Source organism: Astyanax mexicanus, chromosome 3 (genome assembly GCF_023375975.1).
Source record: "Astyanax mexicanus isolate ESR-SI-001 chromosome 3, AstMex3_surface, whole genome shotgun sequence".
Taxonomy (NCBI): domain Eukaryota; kingdom Metazoa; phylum Chordata; class Actinopteri; order Characiformes; family Acestrorhamphidae; genus Astyanax; species Astyanax mexicanus.
The window spans coordinates 11,904,868-11,920,782 of record NC_064410.1 but is presented as its reverse complement, the minus strand read 5'-3'; the positions used below and the strand labels follow the sequence as shown (position 1 = coordinate 11,920,782).

At 36.0% G+C, this 15,915-nt stretch overlaps 2 protein-coding genes across 2 annotated transcripts in view; both read right to left on the bottom strand.

Moving 5' to 3' along the window:
* The window catches only part of LOC111197398 (trichohyalin-like), a 291,642-nt gene that overhangs the window by 35,116 nt on the left and 240,611 nt on the right, over window positions 1-15,915 (bottom strand). The window lies entirely within an intron of this gene.
* On the bottom strand, window positions 8,315-10,903 carry LOC125799336 (GTPase IMAP family member 4-like). Its single transcript, XM_049475874.1, has 2 exons — window positions 10,762-10,903; window positions 8,315-9,708 (listed from the first exon to the last, which is right to left on the bottom strand). The coding sequence occupies exons 1-2, from the start codon at window positions 10,871-10,873 to the stop codon at window positions 9,158-9,160; spliced, it is 663 nt and encodes a 220-aa protein (XP_049331831.1). The 5' UTR covers window positions 10,874-10,903; the 3' UTR covers window positions 8,315-9,157.

Sequence of the window (15,915 nt, the reverse complement as noted above, 5' to 3'; positions counted from 1 at the left end):
GGATGCCGCTTCTGAAAATGAGTCTGGTACATTCAATTATGTAACAGTGACTGTACAATATGTATAATTTAAATTAACTTCATACATTTAAGGTGTAGACTGTAAGAATTATATATCTGTATGTTTTACTGCTGGTCTGGTAATTGTGACATGGTCCCTAAAGGTGCAGCTCGATGCGGGGAGGGTGGATGCGCTTAGGGCGGATGCGCTTGTGTCTATTTATAAGCTATATAAATAGAGCAGAGAAAGAAAAAAGAGACCGCGTGAGAAAAAGGTATGAAAAACTTGCTTTGATAGTTCTTAGTACATTTTTGTAACAATTAGTATAACATATGTAAAAAAAAAAAACGAGTAATTCATGAAGTAGACTGTAAGGATTATATATCTGTATGTTTTACTGCTGGTCTGGTAGTAACGGTGGACGCGCTGTGGCTTCATCTTGTCAAATATATTATTAAAATGACCAAATTCATAAAACAGTTGGGTGGTCAATTGCTGGATTACATCATTAAAAAAAAACAAACATCGCACTGATCAATATTTGATTTGATACATGTCAGAAATTACAAACAATAAATTCATTTTACTGCAGTTAAGTCAACAATATATTAAAACTACAAAAGTAATCAATCTGGACTTTAAACAGTGAAGCTGGAAACGAGTTCATTAAGCTGTAAATAGATGCATTAATAAATCACAAATATTTGCAAAAACATGGCAACTTATTTTCTTACAGAAATTAGTCAGATGATTAGAAACAGGCATTGTTATTATCATATTAGAAATATATTTTATACATTTTAACATTTAATCAGAAAGTTATCAGACTCAATATATTTAGTTCAGATAATCCATACAGGGTCAGTTTCCCAGACTGGGATTAAGCCTGCTCCGGAACAACAGTTAAATTCACCTTCAAGCTCCAATATTGTATGGTACTCTACCCTGTTGATGTAAGACCTATACACACCAGTAATATGTAAAAAAACTAATTTAGCTTATAATACCTCTGAAAGCGTGTCACACTAGAAGTAAGCTATGTAAATAGAGTAGAGAAAAAAATAACAGACAGAGTGAGAAAGAGGTATGAAAAACTTGCTTTGATTGTTTTTAATCCATTTTTGTAACAATTAATATAACATATATAAAAAATAATTAACCGATTCATGAAGTAGACTGTAAGGATTATATATCTGTATGTTATACTGCTGGTCTGGCAGTTGTGACTCATCCCTAACGGTGCAATTCTATGCGGGGAGGGTGGATGCGCTAAGGGCGGATGCGCTGGTGCTTTATCTTGTCAAATATATTATTAAAATGATCAAATTCATAAAACAATTGGGTGGTCAATTGCTGGATTACATCTTTAAAAACATAAGAAACATCGCATTGATCAATATTTGATTTGATACATGTTAGATATGACAAACATTAAGGGGAAGCATAATAACTGCAGGATTACAGAGATTACTATAAAACCAGTTCGTGAATTTGGTGTTCAGAGTCCTCAGCTGCTGTTTTATTAAACTCTGATCTTTACATGATCTTTTACACAGACAGTCAGAGTACAGTTCGCTCTGTTCTGCACTCATTACACACAGCACTTTATTCCAGAATCTTCCATCACTGTGAAATCGGAGCTGCTGCAGAGGAGGAGGAGAAGTCATTGAGAGCACGTGATCTATGAAAGTGAAAGTAACACTCAACCCTTCCTCAGAAGAATGTCCTCAGTGTGTAATAATTATATGATGTATTTATGAGTAGTTTATATTTAGCAGAGCAGCACAGTCTCTTCATTCTGACAGAAACAGTCGTTCTGATTTTACATATGAGACATATATAAAGCTGGTTAATCTCAGAGCAGTGATGGGTTTAGCTAATGTGTTATAGTCAATATATAGCAGTCCAGGAATACGGTTTATAAATAGACATATAAGGAGATTATTAATATTTCAGATTATTGAGCGGAATTGTAATCATTTTATTTCCTTAACAGCTTCAACACTAATTATCATTCAGATACAGTTTCTAAATTGTGCAAATTGTTGTTGAAGTACAGTTGTACACTTTAATACAATTTACATTGTTTTCACACTTTACCCTGTTCAGGTATTGAAAACATTTAAAATTATAAGGAATTGCCTGTTTTGACAGCAGACCCGAACACACACGCACATCAGTTGTCCGTAAAATTAAGCACATAATTAATGTAATATGCAAGTACTAAACTAAGCTCCACGATGTTCACAGAAAAAAATGTCCCTCCATAAATAAATCACCTTATTTTCTTGCTTCCATTATTATGATGCAGTATTAGTAAGCTGTTATCTGCTACCACCATTGTACAGTCAGTGTGCAGTAACACATGATGTATCTTGCCGATAATACATCATGTTAATCACGATCCAATTTTGCTCAGGATTTTAGTTCAAATACAGAAAATATAAGACACGTATGAACTGTACATACCTGTAACACGTAATTTTTTTTTTAGCTTATAATACTGTTAAAGCCGTATCTGACCAGACGTAAGCTATACAAATAGGATAGAGAAAGAAAAAGAGAGATAGATAGTAAGAAAGAGGTATGGAAACTTGCTTTGATTTTGCTTAATACATTTTTGTATTAACTATATTGACTATAAAATATTTATAAAATAGATTACCCGACTCATTTTAAAGTAGACTGCTAGGATTATATATCTGCATGTTTTACTTTTGGTCTGGTAGTTGTGACTCGATCCCTAAAGGTGCAGTTCTATGCGGGGTGGATGGATGCGCTACGGGCGGATGCCTCTTCTGAAAATGAGTCTGGTACATTAAATTATGTAACAGTGACTGTAAATTATGTATAAATTGGAGTAACTTTATACGTAATAATGTATAAAGTAAGCACTGTAGCATGTAAGAATTATATATCTGTATGTTTTACTGCTGGTCGGGTAGTTGTGACATTTTCCCTAACAGTGCAGCTGTTTGCTGGGAGGGTGGATGCGCTTGTGTCAAACACATTAATAAAATAGTAAAATTCCTAAAATAATTGGGTGGTAAATTACTGGCTTCCATCATTCAAAAACAAACCTGTCACAAATGTCAAACATAAAACTAATTTTATCATACTGTAGTTGTCTGTGTAAAACTACAAAAATAAATCTTATATCTAGAAATACATATGTAAAAAATAATTAACCGACTCAATTATAAAGTAGACTGTTAGGATTATATATTAGTATGTTTTACTGCTGGTCTTTTAGTCGTGACTGGGTCCCTAAAGGTGCAGTTCTTTGCGGGGAGGGTGGATGCGCTAAGGGCGGATGCCCTGTGGCTTCATCTTGATATATTAATCAAATGATAAAATTCATAAACCAATGGGTGATAAATTACTTGCTTACATCATTCAAAAAGAAAACAAATATCACACTGATTAATATTTGATTTTATAAATGTCAGAAATGACAAACATAAAATTCATTTTACTGCAGTGAAGTCGACTATATTTTAAAACTACAAAAGTAATCAATCTGGACTTTAAACAGGGAAGCTGGAAACGAGTTAATTAAGCTGTAAATAGATGCATTAATAAATCACAAATATTTGCCTCTTTCAACGATTTAATTCTTACCGTAACTCGACGCCATTTCGTGGTTGAGCTGGACTGCAAAATAAAACCAGACCTGTGAGCCTCTACTCACATCAGCTCTTTTCTGCTTTCTCTCTCTCTCTCTCTCTCTCTCTCTCTCTCTCTCTCTCTCTCTCTCTCTCTCTCTATTATACTCTATTATACACTCATTACACACAGCACTTTATTCCAGAATCTTCCATCACTGTGAAATCAGAGCTGCTGCAGAGGAGGAGGAGGAGTCACTGAGAGCACGTGATCTATGAAAGTGAAAGTAACACTCAACCCTTCCTCAGAATAATGTCCTCTGTGTGTGATAATAATGGTATGATGTATTTATGAGTAGTTTATGTCTAGTAGATCAGCGCAGTGTCTCTTCTTTCTGAAACAGTCCTGTCTTTTCTGATTTTACATGAGAAATATAAAGCTGGCTAATCTCAGAGCAGTGAAAGGTTTAGCTAATGTGTTATGGTCAATATATAGCAGTTCAGGAATACGGATATATAAATATATATATATAAAGAGATTATTAATATTTCTAGATTATTATTCGCAATTATAATATTTTTAACAGCATCACCAGATGTTTCTAAATTGTTGTTGAAGTACAGTTATACACGTTAATACAATTTACATTATTTTAAATATATAAAATAATAAAGAATTGCACAGTTATCTTTATAATAAAATTATCAAATTCATAAAACAACGGGGTGGTAAATTGCTGGCTTACATCATTCAAAAACAAAACAAAAAACACACTGATTAATATTTGATTTAATACATTTCAGAAAGTTGTACATGCATTAATTTTACTGCAGTAAAGTCTAATAATAAAACTACAAAAGTACGCAATCTGAACTTTAAACAGTGAAGCTGAAAACGAGTTTATTAAGCTGTAAACAATTCATAATCACATAAATTAACCCATTTCAACAATTTACCTTAGTTTAAATGTTACCGTAACTTGACGCCATTTCGTGGCGAGGCTGGTATCTGCGCCCATGTAGTGTACAGTCAGTGTTCAGTAACACGGCTTATCTTGAGCTCCCTTAATACATAATAATCAACATTCGTGTTCAAGGTTTTCATTCAGATACAGAGTATTTATGACACATGTCGCTCTAAACAAACACAGAATATATTCTTAAATCCTCTTTATTCCACAAACACATATGTACAGAACATAAACACAGACTGAACTAATGTTAACGCCATAATCAGAAAATGTACAGTAAACAAAAAGTACAATACAGTCCAGGATTGGGATTAAACCCCGGGCAGGGAACCGACCCATAAAAGAGAAAAGTGAATTTATTGGTTTTGGCATTAAATATGAAGGTAATCTGATCTGAGAAAATGACAACTATATTTGTCTGGGTGTGCATAGGGTTCATAGTGCATAGGGTTCTTCTTCAGGTGAGAAAACATGATAAGGTTTATGGTCAGGTACCCTCACCGCTAATGACTAGTTAACCAACCAGTGATTAAAGGTGCCTTAAATATGCCCTATAGATGCCCTTTCAATGGAATAAACTGTATTTGGTGGTACAAGACAAACTAAAGTTTCAAACATGGGACAGTGTAACAACTTAAAAAATTGCATCTATTCCATACATTTCTGCTTTGAGATTTACCCTGTAGAATATACAGGCCCCTGTCTTGCAGTAGGTGTCCTTTTAACAGCCTGATCTTCCACTGGTTGGCTGGACTAGCAGATGAAGTAAGACACACTGCAGCAATTACCCAGACAAGGCTAGGTATTCTCCTGTGAATTTTACTTGCTGACTTAATGGTATCAACCCTGTAAACATCAGGACATATATAGATTTTCTCCCTGTAAATAGTGGAGCTTGGTGCAGCACATGGCATTGATTCTGTTTTCTTAAAAACATTTGTTTTAATAAATAATGTCGGATCAGATGTAGTTCAGACAGCAAAGCAATGATATAAAACACACTTTAACCACCATCTTTACTGTTGTTTAAATCAGACAAAATGCGCTGCTCTCTCTTTCACAGCGCGCAGAACTGAGTTCAGAGCCAGGCTACAATATAATATAAACTTAGTTCAGTTAAATAAATTAAGATTAGTGAGAACCTGTAAAGTTAATAAAATATTGTCAAATATAAAGGATAGGTTATGGTTTTGGTGAGCTGCTTTCATGATTTAAAAGTACAACGAATGGCAGTTATTCTGAGCATCATCAGAAAACCTGTGATTGTTTTAAATGAGTTTTCTTAATGAGTTTATCTTTTTTTATATTATTTACATTTTTTAATCGTTGTAATTATTTGTATTTATTTACCAAATTAGATTTATGTTTTAATTTTGATTCCCATGTTCTTAGTTTATTATTATTATTGTATAATTTCTTATCAATCTTATCATTTTATCTTACTATTATTATCTTTTTCTTCATTTATATTTTATAAATTCTTTACTTTTTATGTGTCAATTTTTTTATGGCCTTTTTAACATTTCCTATTGTTTCCTTTTTACGTACATATTTTATTAATCTAAATTGAATGTTGGTTTAAATTTGTATTCCTTTTATTGTATTTCTTATATTTTCAATCCCTTTTAAACTGTAAATGCTTGTTAGCATTGTAAATGAGGGTCCTCCTCAATGTAATCCTGAGTAAATTTAGATTTAGTGTTGCAAACCCAGGTTTTACATAAACAATAAACAGAATAAAGAATAAAATAACATTGCTGTTCCTGTATGCTGTATTCTGTATGCTGTATTCTGTATGCTGTATCTTCACTTTGTGAACTCGCAGGTCAGTATCCTCTGCTGTGAAGCACAAAGCTCAGCACTCTTAAGATTCCAATGCGCAAAAGTCAGCACGCACCTGCATCTTAAAGGGAATGACTACTGGTACACTGATTGGTTTATTTCACCTTACGCCCAAAACACACCCATGAATAATGAAGAGAATTAGTAAACGCCTTTTGCGCCTTTGGAGTTGTGCAAGGCATATTTTTTGTGCTGTCATGATACCAAAGACACAGGACACGCCCCCTAAATCCAATGAACTAGTGTGCTATAGATCACTAAAATAGGGCCCTGTGTCTCATGATTTTTGGTAAGACATTTTGGGTCATTGTCAATGGGGTCATTCTAGCGTCTGTTGGAGCACTTCACAAAAATTCACAGCAGGCCTCCAACCAGCATATATCACCATTATGTTGTAATCTGTGGGGCCTAAAAAAGGATATCGAGGATCGATAGATGTGAATCCCCATATGTTAAAGAGGAACAGGCTTTGTATGAGCAAGTTCATTAGGTTCGCTCATCCTCTGACTGCCCTCCCGTAAACAAGTCTCAAACCTGTACCTGGCATGTCTCAAAGGGAGGCAACTGCTATAGATAAACAGGCCATAATTGGCCGGGTTCCCAGAAAATGCTACATAATGGCTGGGAAGCATATCATTAAGTTCATTAATCTAACCAGATGTCCAACACAGGCCCAGCTCAGTCTTTCTCCCACGGGAAGAATGTTCAGGTGCAAGGTCAGGATTTTTAAAAAAACCACACTATGTTCATTTGCCCACAATTAGATCCAATTATGGGAAAAATGGCATAACGCCCATGGCCTTGACCGGAAAAAACTCCCTAAAGATGATCATGTTTGGGAACAATTATGTTCAACTGAAAAATGGTTATATAACAGTAAAAGGTGGAGCCTAAAGCCCCCACCTTTGTTCACCCAAATACTGTATAAAAGTTTGTGTATTCCTCTGTATCATCAGAAGATCTGAATTCTCTTGACTGAACCTGGCTGACTTAGAACAATAAAAGATCATCTTAGAAACTACAAGAACTTCGTCTTCTCCTTTCCTTAACTCAAGGCACTCGTCTGTTATTTTTATCTTCTTACTTTTGAACTTAGAACTTTTACATTTATGCGAGACTAGATAATTTAAAGAGCTTATTTTAGCTAGCCCAGGCTACCCTTTAAGGGTGGCCTAAGAGTCGTCAAACACGGCACGACAAATCACACCAACAAAAAATGTGAAATGATTTTTTATTTCAAAAGTTCACATTACGAAATATAAATACAGTATGTATAAAGATGCTAAAAATGTTAATTTAAAAACTATACCACTTATAGGATTAGCATTCTTGAATTTCAGCTTTTGATTGTCAATTCCTGACTATTGCTTTCAATGTTTACTATTTAAATGTCATTAGTTAGGTATTATGTAAAATTTCTAATACAGAAACTAGAACCACCATGGCTGCTTAGGTTTTTACAAAATTAAAAGTTACAGTTTAATATCAGCAAAACCAGATATGGAAAATAAAATAACATAAACACACACACTTCACATATAGCATCATAATTTACACCAGCACACTCCAGAAATTTAAACTGCATTTGTCCAAATTTATTTGCATATACATTTAATAACTTTGCATTCACCAAGCAGGTTGACACACTAGCTTGCTCTGCTGGCTAGGTTAATATTGGACGTCAAAGAAAACAAAAGAGATCGAGTGATGCTAGTGGAACTTCCTCCACAGATAGACTAGGAGAGACTAGCAGCATTTAATTATTTAGCATAACATTTACTCCTTAACATCTGCTCCACTCACCACGGCTATTTTCTTTCTTTTTTTTTACCAGATTGATGGATATATGGATGAACATGATTGGCTGGAGTCCTCACTCCAACTCCTAAGCCCTGCCCTGAGGATACATCTCATTATTTACATATTGCTGTCACATGCATTTTAGCATGCTAATGTATTTTGTTTAGGGTCTATTACGATAGGACAATGTGTCACCTATTAAAACACTATTTCACTGTACAGGTCTACAAGTTTAGATCAATTTTACTGTATAGCTGTAGAGTAAAAAGTAAAATCCACCTGGAGTGAAAATCAGATCTGGGGTTTGTGGGATTGATCTCTATGGTAAGAATCTCTAGGTGAGAAGTTCAGTTGTTTTTTGTCTCTGCATGTGTTTCCTTTAGGTCCTCTTTTTACAGGTCATGCAGAGTAGCTGTGTGTGAAACCCTGTGATACCCATCCACATTACTTTTCTGGATTTAAAGTAAGAGAGGAGATATAAAAGACTGTGCTGTAGATCAGAAAGTCTGTGTGATATCACATAAAATCTGGATGAGTTTGTGAGTGTTTTGAAAAGAGGGTGAACATGGATTTATTAATTCCATACCTTCCAAAACCAGCTTGCCACTGAATCTACAGCTCTGCCCAAATTCCATCTTTCTGATTATATTTTTCTTTGACCCTCTTTAAAGCCCATGCTTCTTGCTTCTTTAACCTCTTTTTTAAGGTCCTCTTTCTCTTTGCTGTGTGTCTGTCTAATGAATGTAAGATATCTTTGCTCCATTTCAGTGCGATTTTTTTCTGCTTCCTCTCTCTGATTTCTAAAAGCCCTCTGCAGTACCTGTGGTTGCTCTTGCATTTCCTTTTTATGTTGTTCATCTTTGTTTTTTCCTTTCTTTCTCCTCTCTTTCCTTTTGTAATTCCAGTTGTTCCTTCATCAGTCTTATTTTTTCACTTGCCTCAGTCTCTATTCTTTTCTTGTTCGTATTTCTTTTTTCTCTCCTTTTCCGGATTTGTGTTGTCGAACACGTGGTATCTGTTCCCACATTCATACATTAAGCTTCCCATACAGCGCTTAGAGCGTATATATTCCTCTGGGTTGATTTCGTCAAAGTAGCATTTTGTAGTAAACAGAATAATTGTGTATGACCAGCATTGTTTACCAAATGTGTCTTGGATCACACGAATGAAATCTTTTTCTCTGTAAAGCAGGAAAGTCTTATCTAACACCAGCAGAAATACATGTAACCCTTGTGATACCATAGCAATAGACTTGGTGACCTCCTTGTTTATCTCGCCATAAAAGCTGACCTGAAAGAGTCCTGGAGTATCAATAACAGTGATCAATCTCCCACTGACTTCTGCAAACTCTTTCTGACAAGCATTGGTAGTTAACCAACATCCAACTTCAAACAGATTTGATCCAAGGATTGTGTTCCCAGTAGCACTTTTACCACTTCCATATTCTCCCAGCACTACAATCCTGACATCACCAGTAGATGCTCTTCCTCCTGTAAAACAAAAAATAACAGTTAATGTAAGACAAATAACAACAAAGAACATAACACTCCAAAGCAATGCAAAAACTGAGTTATAAGAATATGTTTCTTGGGGAACTTCCTTTGAAAAAACATATTTTGATTAAACACTGGACATTCTGCTTTTAGTGTAGCTTCATAGAGTAGCGAGGGCACTCATAGAAAAGCACAGCAACTCCACTCCAATACTTTAGCTCATGGATGTCTGTTCTGACTGACATCACCTTAGGAGTGATATGAGGATAGAGCACCATCTACCCACCCAGAGAGAGCAAGGCCAATTGTACTCTCCCTGGACTCTGGCTGCTAATGACAACCAGCATGATCCAGGATTCGTTCCAGTGATCCTCAGATCATAGCACCACTGTCGTTTGGATCAAGATCACTTGGACTTGGACCACTAGAAATCCCTACAATGATTTTTTTATCTGCATTAGTGAACATTAAATGACTTGTGGCTTACAGCTCCAACGTTTTAGAAACTGCCAGGACATTATTTCACATATAAACTGATCTTGAACTCGAGTACAGACAAGTATATTTTAGGTTTTGTGCACCATTCACAATATGCTACAAGACACTATCAAGATCAGCTTGGTTGTATTGTTTGACCAACAGATATTAACTCTTAGCACCATTTCTCAAGACATTATAATAATCTTATGACAGTCAGGTCCAAAAACTGAAACCTGAATGAGTGTGTTAACTGAATGAGCCTTTTAACTAGCAGACAGGGATTGATCAAAACCCATCAAATTGACTAGAATGTTCTTAGGTACTTTGCAGTAATGAGTATTTCCCTATAAGTTATGATGGAAGTTTTTCCCAAAACTGTAGCTGGAAAGCTGAAACCTTGGAATCAAAGACATTTGACTAAACAGTGCATGCCATGAACGGTTAAAAGCCTCATGCCCATAATCTCAGGTGGTTTAGGTAACATTTAAACATTTTAACATATCACATTTGACAATCAGTAACTGCATGGTGTGACTTTAGTATATAAGCTATGAGGGGAAAAAACGGTACCTTGTAGTTGACGTTGGATGTTACTTTCTAATTTGTGAATGGCAGTCTTCATATTTGCTTCTTGAATCTCGTATCTTCTGGCTTGTTTTTTCAACTGCGCATTCAGGAACATGACTGGTGTATAAATGTCTTCATCATTAAGCACCATGAACTTTCTTTATTAACTCAGATACATCTGGAACAGGGCCACAATTATAATATCCTCCTCTGCAGTTTTTAGAAAAAGTCATTGTTGCTGCATCTATCTCCTGCTTTAGATGCTGCTGAGTTATAAGGACAATGGTGCGATTATCAAATCTAGAAAAGTTAAAGGTTCTCTGGATCTTTTCCAGTTCTCCTTTATCTTCATCAGTGAGTAGACCCTCAGGAAGGATGAAGAGAAAAGCATGAACTCCAGGATCACAGAGAGAGACACAGCGGAGAGTCTCCCGCATCACTTCCTCCTCTGAGAGCTGAGAGCTGTAGAGAGGTGGAAGCTCCACCAGGGTGATCAGACGTCCACATACTTCTGCCTCCCTCTTTACACACACTGATCTGGACTCTGATCTAAGCTCTTTCTGATCCAGTATTAGATCTGATATGGAGGACTTCAGCACTCTGTTATTCCCACACAGAACCAGATTCATCTTCAGGGTCTGAGAATCTGAGAGCAAGACTGAAACAGAGTCAAACAGTTAGAGTTTTCTGTAGAAATAAAGAAATTGAGAAATTTTGACCATTTCATGAAAACAACTAATTTAGAACTTTACTGCAGCAACACATCTCAAAACATTGGGACAGTGTAACGAAAAGACTGGAAAAGAGATCGGTACTAATAAAAACAGCTGAAGGTGCTCTTTGCAGCTAAAGCCAGGCGGACACTGTGCGATTTTTTTAATCGGATGCGTTCTGGAGAGCTCACACTGCACGTTTGAATTGTTTGTCGTGTATGAACAACGCCTGCGATTCATCTGCACACACTGTACGGTCCGACTGACCTGCTGCGACGGGGGAGCTTACACTGCACGTCTAAACACAGCCCGTAGGCGGAGCTTTCTTTGCGTACAAACTCTCGCTTCAACACAACATGTCGCCTTGCAAAAGAAAGCGCTTAGCTTTGCTTATTTGTGCCCTGTTGTGCGCTGAAAGTCCACGGAAGAGACGTACATGGACTCGCAGGTGGCTGAGGCGACGTGGACTCTACGGGTTGTCCGTTTTACAGAAGGAGAGCGCATAGAAAAATGACTGCGCGTCAGGCTGCGAAAGAAACCCCAGCAGCTTAAATAAAATAAAATAATTTTATTTTTTATTCTGTTTATTGTTTATGTAAAAACTGGTTTTGCAACACTGAATATTAAACAAGCAATCGATTATTCACACTGGATAGGGACCCTCATCTACAGTGCCGCTGAACATTAAAAAATATATAAAAAATAGAAATAAAAACTGACATTTATTATAGACGAAAAAAATATATACGTAAAAAAGGAAAAATAGGACCTTTTAAAAAGATCATGAAAAATTTACATAAAAGGTAAAAAATGTATATCTTATGAAGATATATATTTAATGATTTGATTAATAAAAGAAGAAAAATAATTAAAATGAATAAATAAAAAATATAAAATATAAACTCATTAAAAATTCGTTTAAAATACAGGCTTTCTGCAGATTAATCAAAGTTTCAGTTAGTTTCAGTTTCAAATCATGAAAACAGCTCACCAAAACCTCAAACTATTCTTTATATTTGACAATATTTACTTACAGGTCCTTTGCTTGTACTTACAGGCCCTTACTTATTTTTATTCAACTGAACTGAGTTTTATATTATCTGTAGCCTCGCGCTGAATTCAGCTCCGAGCTGCGAAAGAGAGCGAGAGAGAGGCGCAGCGCATTTTGTCCGATTACATTTATTAGCTTTAGTAAGTTTAATAGCATTAATTTTACTACACTTCTCCGACCTTATTTATTAAAACGTTTATTTTAGAAGACAGAGGTTAGCTGCGCTAAGCTGGCTTTGCATGGCTAATATTCTGGAGCACTGGACGAGATTTTAATTAATAAATTAATATATTTATAATTTTAATAAATTTGCCCTGGCGAAAAGAAACAAATTATAAAATATAGCTTTATATTTCTGTGCATGTTTTAAGTTTTATATAATTGACGGGCAGCACCAGAGGCTGACAATGTGCTTTATTTTTTAGATATAGCAAAGTGAAATAAAATAAATTTATGTTTGTCAAAGTTATTTTCTCTTTTAATTTATCTTTTCAAAAACTCCAGCTATTGACTGAGAATAAGCATCCGTTGAAATTCTTAAACAGCAGAATGCCTGTGTCTGCTATATTAAGCTATAAGTCTGTGTACCGAACATAAATATAAATCCTTTTAACTGACAGAAATAAATATGACTAATAATAATTTATAGTTACTGTGCAGATTTTTGGGAAAACAGGTCGTGACGTTAAGAAATCGGCCGCAAAACAGCTCACACTGTGAGACAAGCGACCAAAATTTCTGGCATGTCAGAAATCCCTGGTCGCGTCCGACTGCTCATTCGCAGCTCGTATGGGCAATTATTCGGACATCGCTTCCCCTCTCACACTGCACGACAAACGACGCACGATCAAGCTAAAATTCGGCCCGATCATGAAATTCAGTCGCATCCGACCAGATCGGGCTTAAAATCGGGCTAAAATCGCACAGTGTCCGCCTGGCTTAACTCACATGACTGGGTCTAAATAATATAATTTTAGGGAAGCAAAGTTTCTCAGATGCAAAGATGGGTTTCCAATCCGCACAAAAACATCTAGAAATTATGAGCAATTTCAGAAAAATAAAATTTGGACTTTGGATATACCATAATCTATAGTACATAATAACATCAACGAGATTCAGAGAATCTGGAGAAATCCCTGTGCACAAAGGACAAGGCAGATGCTCAGTAATCACCAGTGATGCTGGTGATCTTTAGGCCCTCAGGTAGCCCTGCATTAAAATAGGCAAGATTCTTTACTGGATATCACTGCATTTGCTCACAAACACTTTCAGAAATCACTGTCTGTAAGAACTGGTGCAAGACCGAAGCCCCTTCTGGAGACCAGCTTGAGGCCTTGAGTTAATGTCAGTGTACATGATACAATGCCTAGTTGGCTGGTAGGGTGATCTCAGTCTAACATTAAAATGATTGTAATAAAGTTAGAGAACAATCTGCAGCTTTAATACTATAAATACTGCTATACATATTATTATATAAATAACAGATACCTGATACAGCACTGTGGCTGACCCTGGGCAAAGACTTATTGTTTATGTCACCGGCAGTGTACAGAGCACGGGGGCGTGTAGCTATAATAAAATTTACCCTGTCCCAAAATGTGTCCATGAAACTGTGCCTGTTTAAACCTGTTTAAAGCCATGCAATCTTGTAGAAGCACTGCGTGTTATTGACATAACCAGAGACTACAGTTTGTAGGGGCAGTGCAGGGTGCAGGGAGTGATTTGGGACTCATCTTTAAACCCCAGTGTGTAAAGTGCACTGAGTGAGAAGCAGCTCATGTTATAATAAAGAAACAGCATGTGTTATAAAGCGCTGATGAACTTTTACAGAAGATTGAGGGTTCATGGTTCAATAGGTTCATGTGTATCTTGTGTTGGCAATTCTCTTGTGAATTTGCACAGCTGTGTCAACAATAGGTTAAGCCTAAAATAGCTGAATGCCTCTATGAGAGGTATCTACAATCATTTGGACATATTGAGAATGTCTGAATTTCATTCTCTGAATTCCTGGATACTCATTTTATCTATTTTAATTTGTCTGTCAAAAGAGATATACCCGCAGCACTTACATAAAAGCGGTTCAGTAATGCTTCTTCTTCTCCTGGGCCTGACGGCCGGCTCCTCTTCCTCTGTTGAGAAAAACAACATGCATTGAAATATCACACCTCCTTCAGGACATCTTTTCCATACTAATTTTGTACTACTGTCATTTATTAATTTAGAAACATTCTCCAAAATGACATTTGTGAGTGTCAAAATATGTGAATCTTTAGAATTAGCAGCTATTGTGAAGGTAAAAAAACAATCTGACAATCAGATGTGAGTGGGCAATTATATCAAAGTAAGCTCCAACACAACACATGTTTCAGGGCATGAACAAAGTAGATTTCTGAGGACCTCAGAAAAAGAGCTGTTGAGGCTCATCAGGCTGGAAAAGGTACAAACCCATCTCTAAAGAGTTTGGACTCCACCAATCCACAATCAAACAGATTGTGTACAAACTCAGGAAATTCAAGACCATTATTATCCTCCCCAGGAGTGTCCAATAACAAAGACTACACAGTGAGCACAACTAAAGGCCTCTCTCTCATTGGCTAATGTTAATGTCCACCATCAGTAGAACACTAAACAACAATGATGTGCATGGCAGGGCTGCAGGAGGAAAGCTGCTGCATTGTTGCCTTCTGAAAAGTTTTCATGAACAAACAAGAAGGCTGCTGGACAGGGGGAATTCTAGGATCAGAGATGCACCCAACAAACCCTTTAAAAAAACTATGGACTGTAAATGAAATTGAGGATAGTTTCTAGGAGGGGTAAGTGTGACATTTAAGAAGAAGAATTTACAATTTAGGAGTGCTTGAGCAACCCCTAAAAACAGGGGGCAGCTATGCCATTGCTACAACAAGTCAGAGGCTGATCAATGTAATGTACTAAAAAGGTGGCATAAAACATAAAAAACACAATTTAATGCATTTTTGCACACAGTGTAAACTATTTTTTTATTTAATTAAAATATAATCAACAATGTTTAACCCCACTTTTTTCAGAATAAATTATTTTCTGCCTAAATAATATGGTAATCAAGCTTGTTTGCTTATATTTTGTTTAGATTTGGTTGGCTGTGCACAGCTGCCAATTCACAATCGCGCCACCATCTCGCAAACATCTCATTTATTCTTGACAATATAGCAATTTTAGCACACACTTATAATGATGACAAATGAATGAACATTAAAATAAGTATTTAAAATAGTTTAAATGCAGTTAATCACATGAAAAACACAAATTGCATTAGTGAGGGCTGTATATCAAATAACACACTACCACATTAAGTAATTTGTAAAAATAGTTCCCCATCTTTACAAGTGTTCTCATTAGCGTAGTAGATCAAGT